General features: G+C 42.0%; 1 protein-coding gene across 3 annotated transcripts in view; it reads right to left on the bottom strand.

Moving 5' to 3' along the window:
* SCAPER (S-phase cyclin A associated protein in the ER) overlaps positions 1-18,858 on the bottom strand; it is a 278,002-nt gene that overhangs the window by 48,577 nt on the left and 210,567 nt on the right. For all 3 annotated transcript variants that reach the window (XM_083183157.1, XM_083183159.1, XM_083183158.1), the window contains exons 25-28: positions 17,857-18,086; positions 11,098-11,253; positions 4,802-5,036; positions 2,447-2,596 (exon numbers count right to left, since the gene is read on the bottom strand). In XM_083183157.1, the coding sequence (XP_083039283.1) occupies positions 2,447-2,596; positions 4,802-5,036; positions 11,098-11,253; positions 17,857-18,086 (771 nt within the window). The remainder of the gene's footprint in view (positions 1-2,446; positions 2,597-4,801; positions 5,037-11,097; positions 11,254-17,856; positions 18,087-18,858) is intronic.

The following is an 18,858-nucleotide window of genomic DNA, read 5'->3' as shown; positions in this document are numbered from 1 at the left end:
TCCTATAAATGAGGACATGAAGCAAATTTGTATGAATAACTAGCACTAAGATATGAGATTTCACAAGCTGAAGGTCCGACCTATGATCTATGTGATCTAAGATGCTGTAGTGGTACCTGTTTGTAACACAGACCGTGCACTAGAAATCCTTAATAGATTATGGCGTATATTCAATTACAGTCGAAACTGCCATCTTGTCGGAAAGACATCAATTTCCGACTGATGTAGGTCAGAAGGTGTACCGACCGATTCAATGCTGAATGCACTGACCTGTCAGAAACCAGGTGGATTGGCGGAATAGCTGCAGTTGCACCTGCTTTTGACAGAAACGCGGCTAAACCCGACAGGTTTTGGCCCTGTTTCCAGCAATCTCAATCAGTCTTGAAAAAGATGTTGGATTAAGGCAGGGGGGGGGCGGTGGCTGGTGAGCAGCAGCAGCTCACCCGGCGCAGTCCTCGCGCCAGCTGTCGCTCACTCTAGTCCATTTCAAAGTTTACACAAGTTTTCAGAGCGTGGCAATATACTTAAGAAAGTTAACTTGTGGATTGACCTACAAATGTATATGTTGGAATAAATAAAAGCATCACATCAGAGTAATTCTAATTAGCACTTCAGGAAAGAAACTTTATACCTGTAAGCTTTTGTATTTATCTCCTAAAATGCGTCTTTGTTTATACGCAAAGAAAAGTCTGTGTTCCCCTAAATATGTGTACATTTAAATAATTTTACAAGCATCTAGTAGCAGAAACACCAGAAAATGATTTTTTGTTGTTGTTATGTATTGCATTGCTCACTCTCAAGAAAATTTGGTACAAGATTCATCTGGGATACAGCCCGCCCCTGATTTTTTGTCTAGAGGTATGTGAATCTGCTAATAGGAAATTTACTTGCACTGGGCACATTAATGCTTTAAAACAACCCTGTCTGCAGCCCAGCCCTTTGATTATGGAGTATGAAAGGACAGGAGTGAGGTGTCTGCACTCACAAGCAGCAGTGCTGACTGTATTTGTGTGGAATTGTATGGGAATCATTTAATTTATGGTGTTGTGTTTTATGTGATCAGAATTTGTATTTGTTTCATTCTGTGGTAGAATTGATTATTTCCTATGATGAATGGTTTAACACTTAACAAGCAATCTGATCTCTTAATGATGTGCTCAGTGGTGAATTAGCATGATATTGGGCAATGAGCTGTATGCACACCATGACCCACTTTCCTGAATCTCTATTACATGTCAAACATATATTATGCAGTGAGCCATGCAAGGGCAGGTGTGGGCTGCCACATAATATATGTTTTACATGTAGTCAAGGCTCATAGACCTGCTGCTTACACACCTCTACCGATCTTCCTTTATAAGACATTACATCAACCGCCCCTCCCTTCCCTTGCCACTCCCTACTAGCAATTGTCAAACGACAAATATAAACATTAGGGAGAGGGAGTGAAAGCACATATGGCAATATGAAAAGTGTGTGGGAGCATACGTCTTCTCCATTCTGCTCTGGTCCTATATTACTCCTACAATCTTCCCTTGTCACATTCGCCCCAAACTGTATGCTTATATACTACAAATACAAGTTCCACCTCCCTGTAGTATCTGTAGGTTGGTCTTCTTCTCCACAGCTCCCACTGCTGCTACTGGAGTGCAGGAACACTGTTTCAGCACACAGTCCCTATGGCTCCTCTAAGGGGAAGGTTAGCTCAGTTAAACGTTAACAATTGAGTACAGTAGGACTGCTCCTTTCAACACAAATGTCATTGGATGCACTGCAAAAGCACTAACATTAAAATGACAAAATAACTGTATAACAACTAAAACAATAGATTACTTATTCAGATGACTTAGTCAATAGATGACTGATTAAAAACATCTACAAAGGCTTAGACCTCATAATGTTGACTGGTCATAAAAAATACACAAAATAGTGAACCTAATGCAAGGGTAGATAGAACCAGTCCTGATCTAGTAAAATATGCAGTTTGTCAGGTATATCTAATAAATCAAGTCTTAACAATTTGTGTTTCTAAAGCAGTATATCAACATGTTAAAATTCAATATAATAAAAACAGAAAAGTCTTTCTTGAATAAAATAACAGAAATATCCAGAAGCATGCATGCAATAGTGTTTACTCTGGTAAACAGTGTTATAAAGAAAATACTATTTGGTTTTATTAGTCCTGAAAATGTAGATTAAAGCATATCTAAAAATCCAATAATAATAATTATTATTATTAAAATACATAACAGATTGGCTTTATCAGAGCTCTGATTAAGTTTAATTTTCTTTATTCTCATATAAATGCCGTGTACACTGACCTCAGCCTCCAGACATGTGGAACCTACAGATCTGCAAGCTGACACATTACCGCTCTCTTATCAACTAAAAATGATGATTGTGATATTAGGTAGGCCAGTCTAATGTAATGTAACATATCACTCACCTGATTATCGGGGTGATTCACTGTGAAGTAACCAACACACACAATGATTTCATGAAGAAGATCCTCACAGGTGTATTGTGTGCAAAACCAAGTCAGGCAACTAATCACATGTCGGAAAGCAAGAGACATGCCCTCTGCACCTACAACAGACTGGCCGCAAACAAGAGGGAGACACTTTATAAACTGGGAAATCTTCGGAAAATAATTATATAAATGACATGTTTATGTATCTAGAACACAAGCACAATACTGGGCAGTATTCAATGAGAAAAATTTGCCCTGTTTTATGGCGAATTTGTGCTTTTTTCGCCTTGGACGGAGCATTTTGCTCTCCAAAAGCGAGCAACCCTATTCAATGTGAAATATTCGCCGTCTTTCTAAGTGATTTTCGCCATCTCTCTCCGTGTAGCAATTCTCCATCTTTTCATGGAGAACTGGAATGTGAACTTTTAAACTAAAAGGTTTTTTTTTAATTTTGGTGTTAAAAAATCAGGATTTTTTTTTTCTGTGAAGGGGCATGTTATTTTTATTCATGTGCTTATAGCAAATGAATATATATTTAATTTAAAAAAATATATATTTTTTAAATTTATTTATTTATAATTTTTTTTTACACAGAGCAGCCAGCAGGGGGCCAGAGCTCTCGAGCCGCTCATTAGATATTCATATATTCACTGCATCCGATCATTACATATGCACGATCGGGTGCAGTGAATACTGGGTCCCCCGCTGGCTATAGGGGGGGGGGGGGGCAGCTTGTGCTGCCTGGGTCCCGGGGAGCCCACCTCCCCTCCACATATGTTCTGAGGCAGCCAGGGAGACTTTAATCTCCCTGGCTGCCACCGTCCCACGGCTCCCTGCCAGCTCCCTGCTGCGGACGCTCGTCCGCTGCAGGGGTTAAGACTCGCCGCGAGTGGCGGCGAGTCTTAACCACATTGAATAGAGGGTGCAGGAGAGGCAGCGAGCCCTCCGGAACAGGGCGAGTGCATGGCGAGAGACAAAATCTCTCGCCATGCACGACAAATTTTTTTCATTGAATACTGCCCTCTGAGATGCAAATGTCAGGAGGTAAGCAGAGCAAAGAAGGAGAGGATCTAGCTCAGGTAGCAGAGCGCTGAGGGCAACCTGACCAGGTGATTGAAGTCTTAAGGTACATGGTACAATTATTGTATGCAGTGGCGGAACTTGCCGGTGGTAGCCCCAGGTGCAAAAATATAATTTGGGTCCCTTTGGGTCCCTTCCTCTACCCCAACCCAAGTCCACAATGTGCACCATGGCTGTGGGTGACAGGAAGAAGCAGGGGGAGGCAGATTGTGACAGAGAAAACAGTGTATTACAGAAAGATGGTGACACAGGCAGCAGTGTGCCCCTTAGTCCTCAGGGGCCCCGGTGCACTGCACCTGCTGCACCAATGGTAGTTCCGCCTCTGATTGTATGCAATTTGGACTAGATCACATGGCATGTTTTGCAAGGAAATGGATCATTGGATAGACAGCAACTAGGTCGACATGAGGTTAAGTCGTCAGGGTCATTAGGTCGACACACGTGTTAGGTCGACATGAGGAAGGTCGACAGGTTAACATTTTCACTCTTTTTACCTGGAATGTCGACACAGTCGACATGGACACCAAAAAAGTGCTCCACGTCCCTTCACATGGCTCGCTGTGCTTCACGGATGGTGCCTTGCTACACTGGGCCCACTATTTTATTCTCCCACCACACCGTTGTGGATGGTAGGGCATGACATACCACGTTGGCTCAAAAAAATAGTGAAAAACCCCATGTCGACCATTTGACTGTTGATCTTCCCCATGTCGACCTAACCCCAAGTCGACCTTCATGCATGTCGACCTAATGCTTGTCAACCTAGTGACCGTATCCTGTTTGCAATGCAATGAGATGCAATATAGTAAGAACAGTATGTGCAGCACATACTTTTTGAGATGTGCATTGGGATGTGAGCGGGAGTGCTGCGCATCTCATCACAACTGGCAATTGTACCGTGTATGGGTACCTTTAATGCTAGTATCTGAGCCCTAAAAGTAGACAATGATTTCAATGCTAGATGCTAGGCATGTGCTGTAGCCAGTTTTGTTATGGCTAGCAACTAGGCAAAGGATGTACAACTTCTAACACATTTACAGTTATAGATAATGCTTGCTTGTAGAAAGACAATGTACAGAATTATTTCAGCTCTTTTCTAATAAATGGACTATTTTCATTAGACAAAGAAAAGAAAACATTTTATAATTATAGTTTAGATCACTTATTTCTAGTTTATACAATGTGTATGTTTTTGAAAATATCTGTTGTTTTCAGAGTAGTTGTAGTTTTGAGTCACTATTAACTAGTTACCTGGAACGACTGTAGATGAAGTGTGGCAAAGCTGTTCAGAAACCTCAAACAGTGAATTGCCACTTGGATAGTATTCTGCTCATAGGTTTCTTTAGAGCTGGAAACGCTAGGGTCGGAGGCGGTATTATGGAACAATGCACAATACAACATATGCAGGACACCCACAAGATCGGAGTTCTGAAGGGCACCTGACAGACCTGTGGGGTCCTGAGAGCTTTCAAATAAGTCCCGGGAACTATATCAAAACAAGATAAAAAAAATACATTACTGGACAATTATGCAAAAAAAAAAAAAAAAAAAGCTATCTTAATGTATATAAATGTTTACAGGTTAAGATAGGAAATAGTCATGATGAGAAGGTAACAAGCAACTATAGGCATCAGGCAACCAAACCCGTGGACTGGGGAGTGCAGCACTACAACAACTAAATAAAAGTAGAGACAGACTAAATATAACTTATTATATAGACCTAAACAAATGACATGTAAACTCTTTAAACAATACATTAATTATAACACAGGAGTTTGAAATATTTCCATCAATATAATTATATATATAAAAATAAAAATCTTCAGTAATGTACAGCTATTACATACAGTAGACATTGGTTTCTTATTTATCCGACTGCTCTGTCATGCTCGCATTGCATCTGATATCGCTCTTTGCAAACATTACCACATGGGTTGGTGGTATGAAGAGACTCGTAACCACACAACCAAAATACTCCCAACAACCAAAATATTTTTAGTTGGGTTACTGGAGCTATGTTTACATTTAGGGCTGATAGTATATTTGGGAGGTCCCGATGTCTCCTGTTGGTTTTGGATGTCAGTTTTAATCATGTAAACTTCTGAAATTTAGCATTGGAAAATGAAAGGGTCTATTCAGCAATCCCAAATTTAAGATACCAAGAAAAAGGGTATCTATTACTAGTGGGAATCCAATCAGTACCAATTTTGGATATGTGGTGTAAACAATAAAGGCTAAAATCAAATAGTTCAGTTACATACAAGTAACTAGTTAATATATTTTTAGTTTTAAAATCACACATGCATACCGAGTACAACAAAGGCACCACAAGTGCTGATAGATGTGTGTGACTTATCACAACCAGTAGGTGGTAGTGTTCTGATTATGGGCGCTATTCAATGTGAATACCAGCGGCGTGCAGTGAATCCTGTTTAGGATTCGCTGCACATTCGCCACTGCTCGCTGCGTTCCGGAGCCTCGCCGGCTCCGGTATCCAACGAGTCAGGGGCTCGCTGCCCCTGACCGGCAAATTTGAGCTCCTGCGGCGGACGCCGCAGGGAGCCTGAGGACGGTGGCAGGCAGGGAGATGGAAGTCTCCCTGCCTGCCCCAGAACGTTTGTGGGTGGGAGTTGGGCTCCCCGGGTGCCAGGCAGCACAGGCTGCCCCCCTGGTGTTGCCAGCAGGGGACTGGGTATATTCACTACACCCGATCATGAATTGGTAATGATCGGGTGAAGTAAATATATGAATATCTAATAAGCGGCTCGGCTCCGGCCCCCTGCTGGCTGGTCTGTGTAAAAAAAAATATATATATTTTTTTAAATTAAATATATATTCATGTGCTTACAGCACATGAATAAAAATAGCATGCCCCTCCTCAGAATAAAATTCCAGATTTTTTGACACCAATTGTAAAAAACAAAACACTTTATTTTAAAAGTTCACCTTCCACTTCACCATAAAAAGATAGTGATTGCTACTCGGTGAATCATGGCGAAAAAAACCTTGAAATGTATTCGCCATCTGGTCATTGAATTGGGTGATTCACCGTTTTAGTCAGAAATTCGCCTTACAGCACAAAATCGCCATAAAAACCTGGCGAATCAGCCTCATTGAATACCGCCCTATGTCTTTCCTTAGTCGCCAACAATAACTTTGGGGTTTATTTTACGGTACTTGTGTAGTTTCACGGCGCCATGCAGGGCTTGCTTCACTCGCCCACGCTACGGGCTCGCCACGCTATCTAAAATCAACTCCATGCCAACGTGGATAGTGGGGGTATGAACTATCCACGTTGGCATGGAGTTAAGTTACTTTATTTTAGATAGTTTGGCGAGCGTACAACCCGGAAGTAGCATGCTGACGCCGTGAAACTACACAAGAACCTTATTTACTAAATGACTGCTCTGCTATTTCCAACTGTATGCACACATACTACGAGCATTATTATTTTGGATTGTGAGAGAAAACCTGAGAGTACTCGGAATAAAAACATACAGATACAGAAAGAAGATACTAACTCCACACAGATAATACTCTATATAATCCACAACAGTGACTATACATTGTAAAGTAGACATCTAAGTTGATCACACATGAGACAACCAAGACATTTAATTGACAATTTAATTAGATGTGAGTTGGCCCACATTGCAAGATTTTGTTGCCATACTGTATGCTGAATTTCTAGGAGCTCACTGTCTCAGTCATATACCAGTGCCTATGTACATTATTCCAGCCTCAGGTGCCTTTGCCACTACATTATGCCAGCATCCATTGCTTATACATACCAGCACTCACATCATATCAGCCTATAGTTCCCATACAAAACTCCAGAGCCATATTACACACTATATAGACAAAAGCGATTGGACACTGACAGCAAATGTATCAATTAAATTTTATTGATGTCAGTCCAGTGATTACTGTCCACAAGTTCCTGGACAACAACAGGTGGTATGTTTTACCATTCTGCCTTAAGTACAGTGACCAAATGTTGACACAGAAGGAGGCGGAGTTATACATATTTACAGCTCCCTCTCTAAGGCTGTAGACATTAACTACAACTCCCTCTTATCTCAGATAGATTTTTTGTTAAAACTTTGGCTTAGCTTGGAGGTGTCACATCTGGGTAGATTGGCGGCTTTTAAGATGGTGATACTTCCTAAATTAATCTTTTCTGCTTAATACTTTACTTAATCCCCCAGAAGGTGATCGGCCAAATACACTCAGTGATACAGAAGTTATCTGGAGACAGAAATCTCCTAGAATAGCATATAGTAAGTATAGAAGTATAGTAAGTAAGTACTACAGCGAGGAGACTCGGTGGCCTGGAGATCCCTGATGTCCGAAAATACCAGCTTGCTTGCCTTGTGGCACAGATAAGTGATTGGTCTCGGTCTATCGATGTCAATCGATGGGATGACCTAGAAAAACAGCTCTACACTCATATTCCTCTAACGGACCTTCTATGGATCCCGACCCAACAGAGACCGGCCCTATGTGGCACCCCACAGGCTGTAATGGAGTCGCTCAAAGCATGGGACAAGGTTCTAGTTCATAGAAAGACTATCTGTTTATCTACTTGTAAATTGTCATTAAAGGCCGTTTCGGGTTTTATTCTTAATCTGAATCTTGTTAACTGGAGGACTAATATTATAGATACCATTTCAGATTTGGTAGATGCATGCCAAGTACACTATTTAGTTCAGTACAGGTCCAGTTTAACCTCCCCTCTACAGAACTATTCACATATACTCGTATTGTGCATTGGTTGTCTAGTATGTTACAAGCTTCCGGTACAGTACGTTTGCCCCCACCTACTATTTTAGCAAAGATATCTTCTGGCAACTTTATGCGCTCAATCAGATTTTGGTATGTTTTGGCACAGGGTATTGAAGGAGACAATAAATTGACTTCACAGTTTAAGTGGGAAGCAGATTTGAATTCCACATTTACTCTGCAACAGTGGCAATGCAAAACAGTGAATCATGGCAAAAATCATGCTGAAAGTTTGCCTCTCACACTACCTCTGAATGTAACAATCACATAGAAATACCTTTTTAATTATTGCATGGCCTCTATTTCACACTGGTTAAAATGCACAGGATTTGGTCTAGGTATCCAAGTTATGTTGGAGGAACTGTTCAGAAGTGGGTGACTGACGCCTTTCACATTTTCTGGGTATGCTCTAAAATTTGTCAACTCTGTTTTTGATCTATCATCTAAGATCCTACAAGTCAATATCCCATTATCACCTGCCATCGCCCTACTACACATCTATCCAAGTGATCTGCTATGTGTTAGGCCATATTTTATTTGCTACTAGGATAGCAATAGCTCAAAATTGGAAGAACCCCTCCCTAACAGATTATCGGAACAATTCACTAAGCCTACTTGATGGAAAGATTATTATTTACAGTTTCTTATATAGTGCAGCATATTCTGTTGCGCTTTACAATTGGATGTACCTTATTCCCTCAAAGCCAAGTCTCCATTGGCTAAATGGCTTAGATGGCATAAGTTTACATCGTCTAGAGAGAGGAGAATTTTTCTTGACTCTGGTTGACAATGTCTATTTAACACTATTTGGGATCCTTGTTTCTATCTCTGTTGAATGATTGCATTGTTTTTAGTATTTTTTTGTCTTCTTATATTTTTCTTATACAACAGACATGTTGGTTTATTGTTATGTTTTATGTACGGCTATTACAAGTGTATCTGTTTTATTTGTATACTGTATTTTGATTCGCTTACTGTCTCTTATAATCTCTGTATTTCCTCCTATTTCTTTTTTTCTGTACCCCCTCCCCTTCTGTGGATAACATAATTAAAACATTTCAATAAAAACTATTGATGGAAAAAAAGAAGGTGGAGTTAGCCTAGAATGTACCTGTCGCCCCATTTTTCCCCCAGAAGTTCTCAATAGGGTAATGTATGGACTCTAAGCTGTTCAGTTCATCCTGGTTACTGTAAAACCAGCAGAAACAGCCCCACAGCATAATATCATTGCCTCCATGCTTTACTTTAGCTACTTTACACTACAATCAGACATTGTCCTGTCTATCTGATCTGAAAGGTTTTATACCTTCAGGGACATGTGTCTGCTGCAGGAGCTCATAATTTCTCTTGAATGGGAATGTCCAATCACTTTTGTCTACATAGTGTACAACGCTCTGGTGCCACATATATACCATGTCTGATGGTCCATACCATGTGGTACATCCACTTATAAACATAGGTTTATTGGCAAATACAATTTAGCATAACATCAATAATAAAAAAAGATAAAACATTTTTTTGTACAATTTCTGTCATTTTTAGCAGAAGGTACCTTACTAAAACAAAAATTTGATTAATCAGTGATAATGATTGTTAATTAAAGGCAATGTTCACAATCAATGTGACTATCTTCATACAATGTGATGAAAACCACAAACATAATGTACATGTGATAACGAACAAAGTATGGGTACTTATTTCCTAGCACGGTGCCACCGATTTTGATTGTATCCATCGGGTCGGAAAAATCGGGTGGATCGAATCGCATGCCAACCAAATCACATGCGATGCGATCAACGCGATTTTTACATTGGAATCAATGTAAAATGGTCCCTGAGACCCGATTTTACATTGATTTCAATGTAAAAAGCCCCAAAACCCCCCATTTTAATACCAAACCCCCCATATGTTTCAAATGCCCCCCCATTGTTAACGCCACCCCACTATTGACGCCAACCCGAAGCGTGGCGAGCGGCGGCGGTACGCGTCCCCCGGACCTTTTCATACCCCTACTATCCACGTCGGCGTGGAGTTGATTTTATAAAGTGTGGCGAGCGCAGCGAGTCCCGCGAGGGGACGCGGATACCTTCACAGGTATCCGCGTCCCCTCGCGGGCTTTACAGGTATCCGCGTCCGCTCGCCACGCTTCGGGCTCGCCACACTATATAAACTCAACTCCACGCCGACGTGGATAGTAGGGGTATGAAAAGGTCAGAGGACGTGTACCGCCACCCCTTAACAATGGTTGGGGGGCATTAAACATACTTTTTAACCATATTCAATGTGAAATGGGCCATATTGGCCCATTTCACATTGTCACCTATGTAATATCGGGTTGATTGCGTTGATTGCATCGCGGGCCATTATAATGGCCCGTGACCGACGCAATCAACCCGATTTTCACTTTAAAAATAAATTTACATTGTTCCCTATGGGAAAATCGTGTTGATTGCGTCGGTCTTATTAGGGGCCGCGATGGACGCGATCAACCCGATTTTGTCTCTCACCAGCAAATTAGCTGGTGATTGACACAAAATCGGGTCCATCGCGTTGATTGTATGCCTTAAGTGCCTTAAACTTAAGGCATACAATCAACGAGATGGGCGCCGTGCTAGGAAACAAGTACCTAAGTATGTTACCAATATAACAGGAATTCTCAGAAATCCTGTGGGCTAAGTGCCACACCCAGAACATGGAAAATTGCTTATAAGTCATTGTACTATCCAGAGCCCATGTAATATAGAAATGCTGGAGAAGATCCTTACCTCGGAGCTACAGAAATGCATAGCCTGCAAAGCTCATGTAACAGAGCAGTTGCTGCCTGCAGGAATTCGGACATTTTGGGACTCTCATCAAGAGGACCTTGTACAGACATAAAGCAGCCAGACAGCTTCTCCATTAGACCAATTTGAACTGCGTAACTGCAGAAAACAAAACACAGAGTAAGGATGATAGTTTCTTGACTACCACTGGTAATCAACACATCATTGGATGGAAAGAAAGAAGCCGATCTGTAGCAACATATGAATGAAAATCAATTAATTATTATAGTTATAATTTTATTTATAAGGCGTCACAAGTGTTTTGCAGCGCCGTACAAAGGAACAGTACAGGGAGACAAGCTTAACATTACAGTAAATGAATAACAGAATAGAGTACCGGTAAAATGAATGCCACAATTCAATACACATTACAGCTTAAATGTAAGTAGTGAGGGCTTGACCAATGTGCTACTAGAGGCTTGTGGCCAAAGACAGAGATGAGTATGCAGACAAAGATGGTGACTGAGTGTTTGAGTTTGGGAGAGCTGCGAGTTAAATGTGAAGAGAATAGGGCTTTGACATCAGGAGGGAAGAGGGCCCTGCTCTGAGGAGCTTACAATCTAGTAGGAAGGGGAAACAGACAGATTACATGAGGTGCAAACAAGTAAGAGGTGGCTTGATAGCAGGATATAAGCAGGCAGAGATTGTCAAGGCATGTGGCAGGGGTAGGAGGACAAGCCTCAGAGCTAAGTTATGCAGTAAAGCTATGCAAAGTTGGGGAGAGTCAAATGGGGTGAGGGAGTGCGTTCCGCTGAAGGGGTGCAGCACGGACAAAGTCCTGAACTCTGGCGTGGGAAGCAGTAATCAGGGCGGAGAAGAGGCAAATTCATTTTATTATTTATTTATTAACAGTTTCACACATATTCCGCAGTGCTTTACAGAGAATATTTGAACATTTACATCAGTCCCTGCCCCAGTGGAGCTTACAATCTATATTCCCTACCACATATACATGCACACACATTCATTCTAGGGTTAATTTTGTTAGGAGTCAAATAACCTACAAGAATATTTTTGGATTGTGGGAGGAAACCGGAGTACCCGGTGGTAACCCACGCAAGCACGGGAAGAATATACAAACTTCGCACAGTTCGGGCCATGGTGGGAATCAAACCCATGACCTTGGTGCTGTGAGGCAGTAATGCTAACCATTACTCCATCCGAATAGAAACCAAATACTGCACAGATTACTACGAACCTAAAAATTAAAATTACATTTAAGGGAAAAAAATCAATTACCAGCTCTGAATCTCATAGCCTGGGTTGGCACATGAAATATATGCAATTTATGGGGCTTCCCCTAGTTTTCAGAAACCAACACCAAGCTAAACCAGCTGGAGGATAACTCTTTAGTAGTAAGACACAGCGTGGAGTCCGCTGCCCTAATGTTACCCAGCTGCAAACTGTTCAGCCCAGAGCTGGAAATCTGGGAAAAAGTCAGGACCCCAAAAGAATGGGTCACCCCTACTGAAGACAACCAACCGTGAGTTGTGTGTGCTGTTTTAATGATAATAAAATAGTTAACAATAATGTTCTATACATGCAAATTAGTAAAGCCTGCCCTGACATGATATTTGACATGGCAATTGTAGAACCATAAGTGCTAGCATTCCATAATAAGGGCCTGTTGGTTATTGTAGTCAGACTGTAAAAAAAAAATACTCACTCAGCAAGGGGCTGCAGTCACCCCCCTACCCGCTAATTTTTGCACTTAACATTATCACCTGCCCTGCAACCTAAAGGTGTGTTAGACACACACAGTGTGATTCTGGCTCATGGCTGATTTTGACTATACAATTTTTTTTAATAACAGTATGTGATTTTGACAATCTTCACTTACAATTTTGACTATGTGGTATTTGGTCTATGGCCGAACACACTGTGCACATACTGTAGACATAGTCAAAATTGTCTTGCCTGCTCAGTCTATCTCTACTTACGATACCGACATCCCTGAGCCGTGAATTGGTTTTGCATGCAAGGTTAACACAAATTTGGCTAACTTACTATATGATTTTATATATACAGCATTGTCAAAATCAGAAGCCAAAATCGCACCGTGTGTACACAGCCCATTCTGAGGGGGAAATTTACTAAAAGGGAAGTTGTATTTCACATGGGATGTTGCTATGGGCAACCAATCAGAATCTACTTGTTATTTCTTTAGCACCATCTAGAAGATAACAGATAGTATCTGATTGGTTGCCAATAGCAACATCCCATGTGAAATACAACTCCCATCTTAGAAAATGTCCCCATAAGTGTCTAACCCTGCATGCCAGCAGCCTAACCATAACCTCCCCCCAATCTCCACAGCATAACCCTAAATCCCACCCTCTAGTGGCTAAACCTGACCTCCCAATATCTTAATTGTCGCTGGTCTCCCGGCGATGGTTGGGATGCCGACATTGATATAGTGCAGGGGTCCTCAAACTATTTTGCTCTGGGACCCCATCAGACAAAAAAATAATTACAGGACACTAGCAAGTTACTGCAGAAGAACATCATATCACATGTATAGGGAGCAGACAGCACACACATGGCAGCATTGTGGAGGCACAACATGATGGGAGTCAAAAATAATAGCTCAACAGATCTATCAGACTCCTTTAATCACTGACTGAGATGAAAAAAGTCATCAGCCTGATGGTCAGCAACATGGAGTCGCGACACCATGCTGAGAAGGTCGGGACCCACTTTGGAGTCAGGACCCACAGTTTGAGAACTGCTGGTATAGTGAGTTCAGAATATGGGACCCACTTGGCTAGCATAACTAAAAAGCTTCAGAACAACATTAAACTTCTTCAGAACATTAAAAGGTGTACCCTTGTGGGCTTGGTGGCTCACTCGAATTAGATATCCAAGTGGACAGTATACTTGCTATCCAAGGGGTCACATGTTCTGAATTTAAATATCTACTTATTGCTGCTGGGAGGCATGTCATTCAGTAAGTTGTTGCTTTTTCCCCTGCTAGATTACCCCCAAAGCGGAACAGCCATGAGCCCAATATGCTGCAGCCACAACACCTCCAGGGGGGCCAATGAAGTAACTGTACCGAGGCCCAGGATTTCTCTTGGCAGCCTGCCTGCCAGTCACATTGCATGAATGAATTAGAGAAGCACCTCCCTCCTAACACAGCATTCAGCTACAAACAAAATAGAATGTGCAATAATGACGACATAATATAGTGATTTCATGTATATTATGCAGCTCAGCAACATACAGACTTTGAGACAACTTACTCTATTTCCATATAGTCTAGATATAAAGTCAATATGTCTACCAGAAATGGTTGACAATCAAAAGGTCGATAGGGTCAAAAGGTCGATATGAAACAGGTTGACGTGCATTAGGTCGACATGGTCAAAATGTCAACATGAAAAAGGTAGACACATGAAAAGGTTGACACGAGTTTTTCATAATTTTTTTTACTTTACCATCCATGTCAGCATCGAGTAGTGGTTCCCCAACTTTTTACAATCACGGCACCCTAGAGTATCATAATTTTTTCTATGGCACACCTAGGCCAAAAAATAAAATGTAAAAAAATATATCTAAAATTAGGTAGATTGGGTTTATATGCCATCCTTAGGTTCAGTAATGTGGTGAGGGACAAGATTTGCTTCTGTTTGGCCACATATATTATGATTAGTAGCCAACAGCACTGGTTTTGTCTATTACATTGACCATAAATTATTTTAATTGCTCCTGGGCCACCAACCTGTGGCACCCCTGCAAGTTTTTCTGAGGCACCAAAGGGAACCACGGCACACAGTTTGGGAACCATTGGCCTAGAGTAAGAATATAATAGTGCGCCAAACATAGTGAGGTACTGAGTCCGAAGCATGGCGAGCAAAGCGAGCCATGCGAGCGTACGCATTTTTAAATAATTGGGGGTCCACGTTGACAGTGGTCAACATTGACACAAACATTTTTGAAAAACCCATGTCAAACTGTAATGTTGCTAACTTTTGACCCTGGTGAATCTATTGGCGTAGACCTATTGACTATCTAGACACTGTCTGTCTAATAATCCACACTTGTCCCAATATCACCTTCTCAGTTGCACCCATTCTTCTTTTTTCAATTGTGCCATCTTGCCATTAGAATAAGCAGGCTGCCATACATGCTTTGTTTTAAAAGTCTGCACTGTTTTAAGCTACCTTCAGGGGCAAACGCAGGATTTTCAGAAGGGGGTTTCCAGAGGGGAGGAGCAAAGCACAGAGATGGACACTTAGGTGACCCAGTATATGCCAGATCAGTTAAAATATTATAGATAGACCAAATGTATATAAATAATAATAATAAATATACATAACAGCAGTGTAGACCCCTGGGCATAGCAATGTATTGGGGCCCCTACCTATCCTCCTGCGGTAGGGGTGGGGGGTGCTATGAGCGGAAGCTTTGATGTCCCGCGGGTGGTAGGGGGTATTATATCAACCGCTCAGCATGTAGGGCTCAGTAATTTCCACTAATTACCCCTTTACTGCACAGATGGTGGGTGATGGGGTGGGAGAAGGGGGCATTGGGCTGAATGAAGGGGCCCTAATACATAACTTCCAGGGTGGTAGAGGATGTTTAATACACAAAGGAGGGGTGTATAGTGGAGTGGGCTTATTATTCATAATTTTCTGGTGGGAGGACAGCGGTACTTGTGAGTTATCCGGGCTGCCGATTTTGTCCTTAACTTAAGGACACCCGACCGACGCGATGCCCGCGATTTAACCCGATATCGTGGGCATCGCGTCGGTCGTGGCCGTTATAAGGGGCCGCGACGCGATGCCCGCGATTTCCCATATACAGTAATGTTAAAAGACACGATGGACCCGATTTCCCATAGACAGTAATGTTAAAAGACGCGATGGACCCGATTTCCCATAGACAGCAATGTTAAAATAAAATGACAATGTGAAATTGGCCAATATGGCCATTTCACATTGGATATGTTTTAAAAAAAAATGTTTCATGGCCCCCCACCACCGTTAACGCCACCCCGCTATTGACGCCAACCCGAAGCGTGGCGAGCGCAGCGAGTCCGCAAGGGGCAGCGGTACGCGTTCTCCGACCTTTTCATACCCCTACTATCCACTAGGGCGTGGAGTGGGAATAGAATAGTGTGGCGAGCGCAGCGAGCCACCGCGCCCGAAGCGTGGCGAGCGCAGCGAGCCCCGCGAGGGGACGCGGACACCTTCACAGGTATCCGCGTGCCCTTGCGGGCTTCACAGGTGTCCGCGTCCGCTCGCCACGCTTCGGGCTCGGTGGCTCGCTGCGCTCGCCACACTATTCTATTCTCACTCCACACCCTAGTGGATAGTAGGGGTATGAAAAGGTCGGAGGACGCGTACCGCCGCCCCTCGCGGGCTCGCTGCGCTCGCCACGCTTCGGGTTGGCGTCAATAGCGGGGTGGCGTTAACGGTGGTGGGGGGCCATGAAACATTTTTTTTTAAAACATATCCAATGTGAAATGCCCATATTGGCCAATTTCACATTGTCATTTTATTTTAACATTGTTGTCTATGGGAAATCGGGTCCATCGCGTCTTTTAACATTACTGTCTATGGGAAATCGGGTCGGAAATCGGGTCCATCGTGTCTTTTAACATTACTGTCTATGGGAAATCGCGGGCATCGCGGCTCCTTATAACGGCCACGACCGACGCGATGCCCACGATTTTGGGCGCGATGAAAAAATCGGCAGCCCGGATAACTCTCAAGTACCAGGACAGCTTGCTTAACTGCAGATATCTCCAGTTCCCGGAACTAGATTTCTTAGCTTTTAATGGAATTAAAAACCAGAGAATCCCACCTACCAAATGGTACTGGGGACTAGGGGATCAGATTTCAGGAGGCAGAGCAATCTGCCAACGAGTATATAAAACTACATACCAGGTGTGTGGAGCTGGAGCAGTAACCAGCTGCTTGAAGGCTGATATCGCACAGTAGAGACAAGCTACTAGTGTCCCTCAAAGGGGGAGAGTCCCAGCTTTTGGAATATACCCTCAGAAAAACTCTAAGTCAGACAGAAACTGAAATATCTGACTGGGGAGAGCAATTAACAGGCTTGGATGGGGACCACTGCTTTGAAGTCAGATATCTCCGGTTCCCCAGGGCCGATTTTTTAAATTATTGTACCCATGGAAAGAGGGGACCCTCAGCTTTCAGACTAGGGCCCTCAGATTCCTAGGGGGGTTTCTGGGTACTCAGAAACCCCCCCTGCGTGCTATACTGACCTTGCATGTTACTGTGTGTTTTGTGTTCTCCATTGTCCAGAGATGTGGAGTACTGCAGCTCATTAAAATTTAGCAATAACAATATGAATACACACACAATGTCCAGTATTACCATTACTCTATGTCAGGGGTCCTCAAACTATTTTACTCTGGGGCCCCATCAGACAATAAAAATAATGACAGGACCCCAGCAAGTTACTGCAGAAGGCCATCACATAACATGTGTAGTCAGCAGACAGTGATGGGAGGAGTCTAACATATAGACAATTCAAAAGATTTTTCAGACTCATTGAATCACTGACTGAGATTAGAAAAGTCATCAGCCTGATGGTCAGCAACATGGAGTAATGACCCCATGCTGAGTAGGTTGGGACCCACTTTGGGGTCAGGAGCCACAGTTTGAGAACTGCTGCTCTATGTTTAAAAGGAATAAAATTAAAACATTGTCACTCCCTGGTAGAAGTACATACCTGATGATGTCTTGGATACGGCCAATAAAAGCATCAGTTGGGGATAATTTCGTTTTGGGTACTACTTTTATTTTGATGGAGTCTGTCTGTTCATTGTGACCCAGAGGTTTGGCAGTCAGACAAGAAAATATCTTACAGCAGAGATGGAGAAGTCCAGTAGTCAAACCATCAAACACCTGCTTGTTACTGTTCCTTCCTACGATGGTCTTTTCTTCATCTGGCACAAACAGCTATAAAGTACAAAAGAAATATAATATTTTAGGGTGTTTGATGCTTTAGCAAATAAGTCTGTATCCCCTTAGAAACCAATTCATTGTTTTGTCCTTCCACTGAATGAATTTGGATGGAAACTTTAATGAAATATAATAACTGACAGATATGACAATAAGTCAACAACATGCAGTAACCATACATCAATAATCTGACAGAAAAGGAGAAGGGAAGATAAAAAACTACTGTGTACCACAAAGCCTCGGAATAGCAACACTAATAACAGAAGAAAAACTTTAAATAAATTTTGCAACGTAAAAGTGATTCTAAAACTGAAAGGAAAGCCAGGGATAGGGGCAACTGGTAATACCACCAAAAAACAATACAATAAAACCTCAGCAACTAATTATTTTTGAAATGTTGACGGTTACATTCAACTCATTGATAACAACGATTTAAACCCAAGCGATTTAGGTGTGTGTCCACATACTGTATATCTAGCCTCTTCGTGCAATTTTTATCATTAAAGTACTGTAGTACAATACAGTATAATTAAAATACTGTAATGTTGCATTTTGTTTTAAGATACATAAGCAGTTGCACACAGAATACAGACATGCTGAATATTTTTTTAATCAGAAGAAGCTGCTAGAGCACCTCGAATAAAACACATTTAAAAAAAAGTATGTGTGAGTCACATGTTGCTCATTATGTGTTATGCGATATGTGATATGCACATAAATAAATACAATAAAACACTATGGGGGCATTTAATGCGTGACGATATTTCCG

Source organism: Crinia signifera, chromosome 4 (genome assembly GCF_055691185.1).
Source record: "Crinia signifera chromosome 4, ASM5569118v1, whole genome shotgun sequence".
Classification (NCBI taxonomy): Eukaryota; Metazoa; Chordata; class Amphibia; order Anura; family Myobatrachidae; genus Crinia; species Crinia signifera.
The sequence above is the reverse complement of the archived record's forward strand: the minus strand, read 5'-3'. Positions and strand labels throughout refer to the sequence as shown.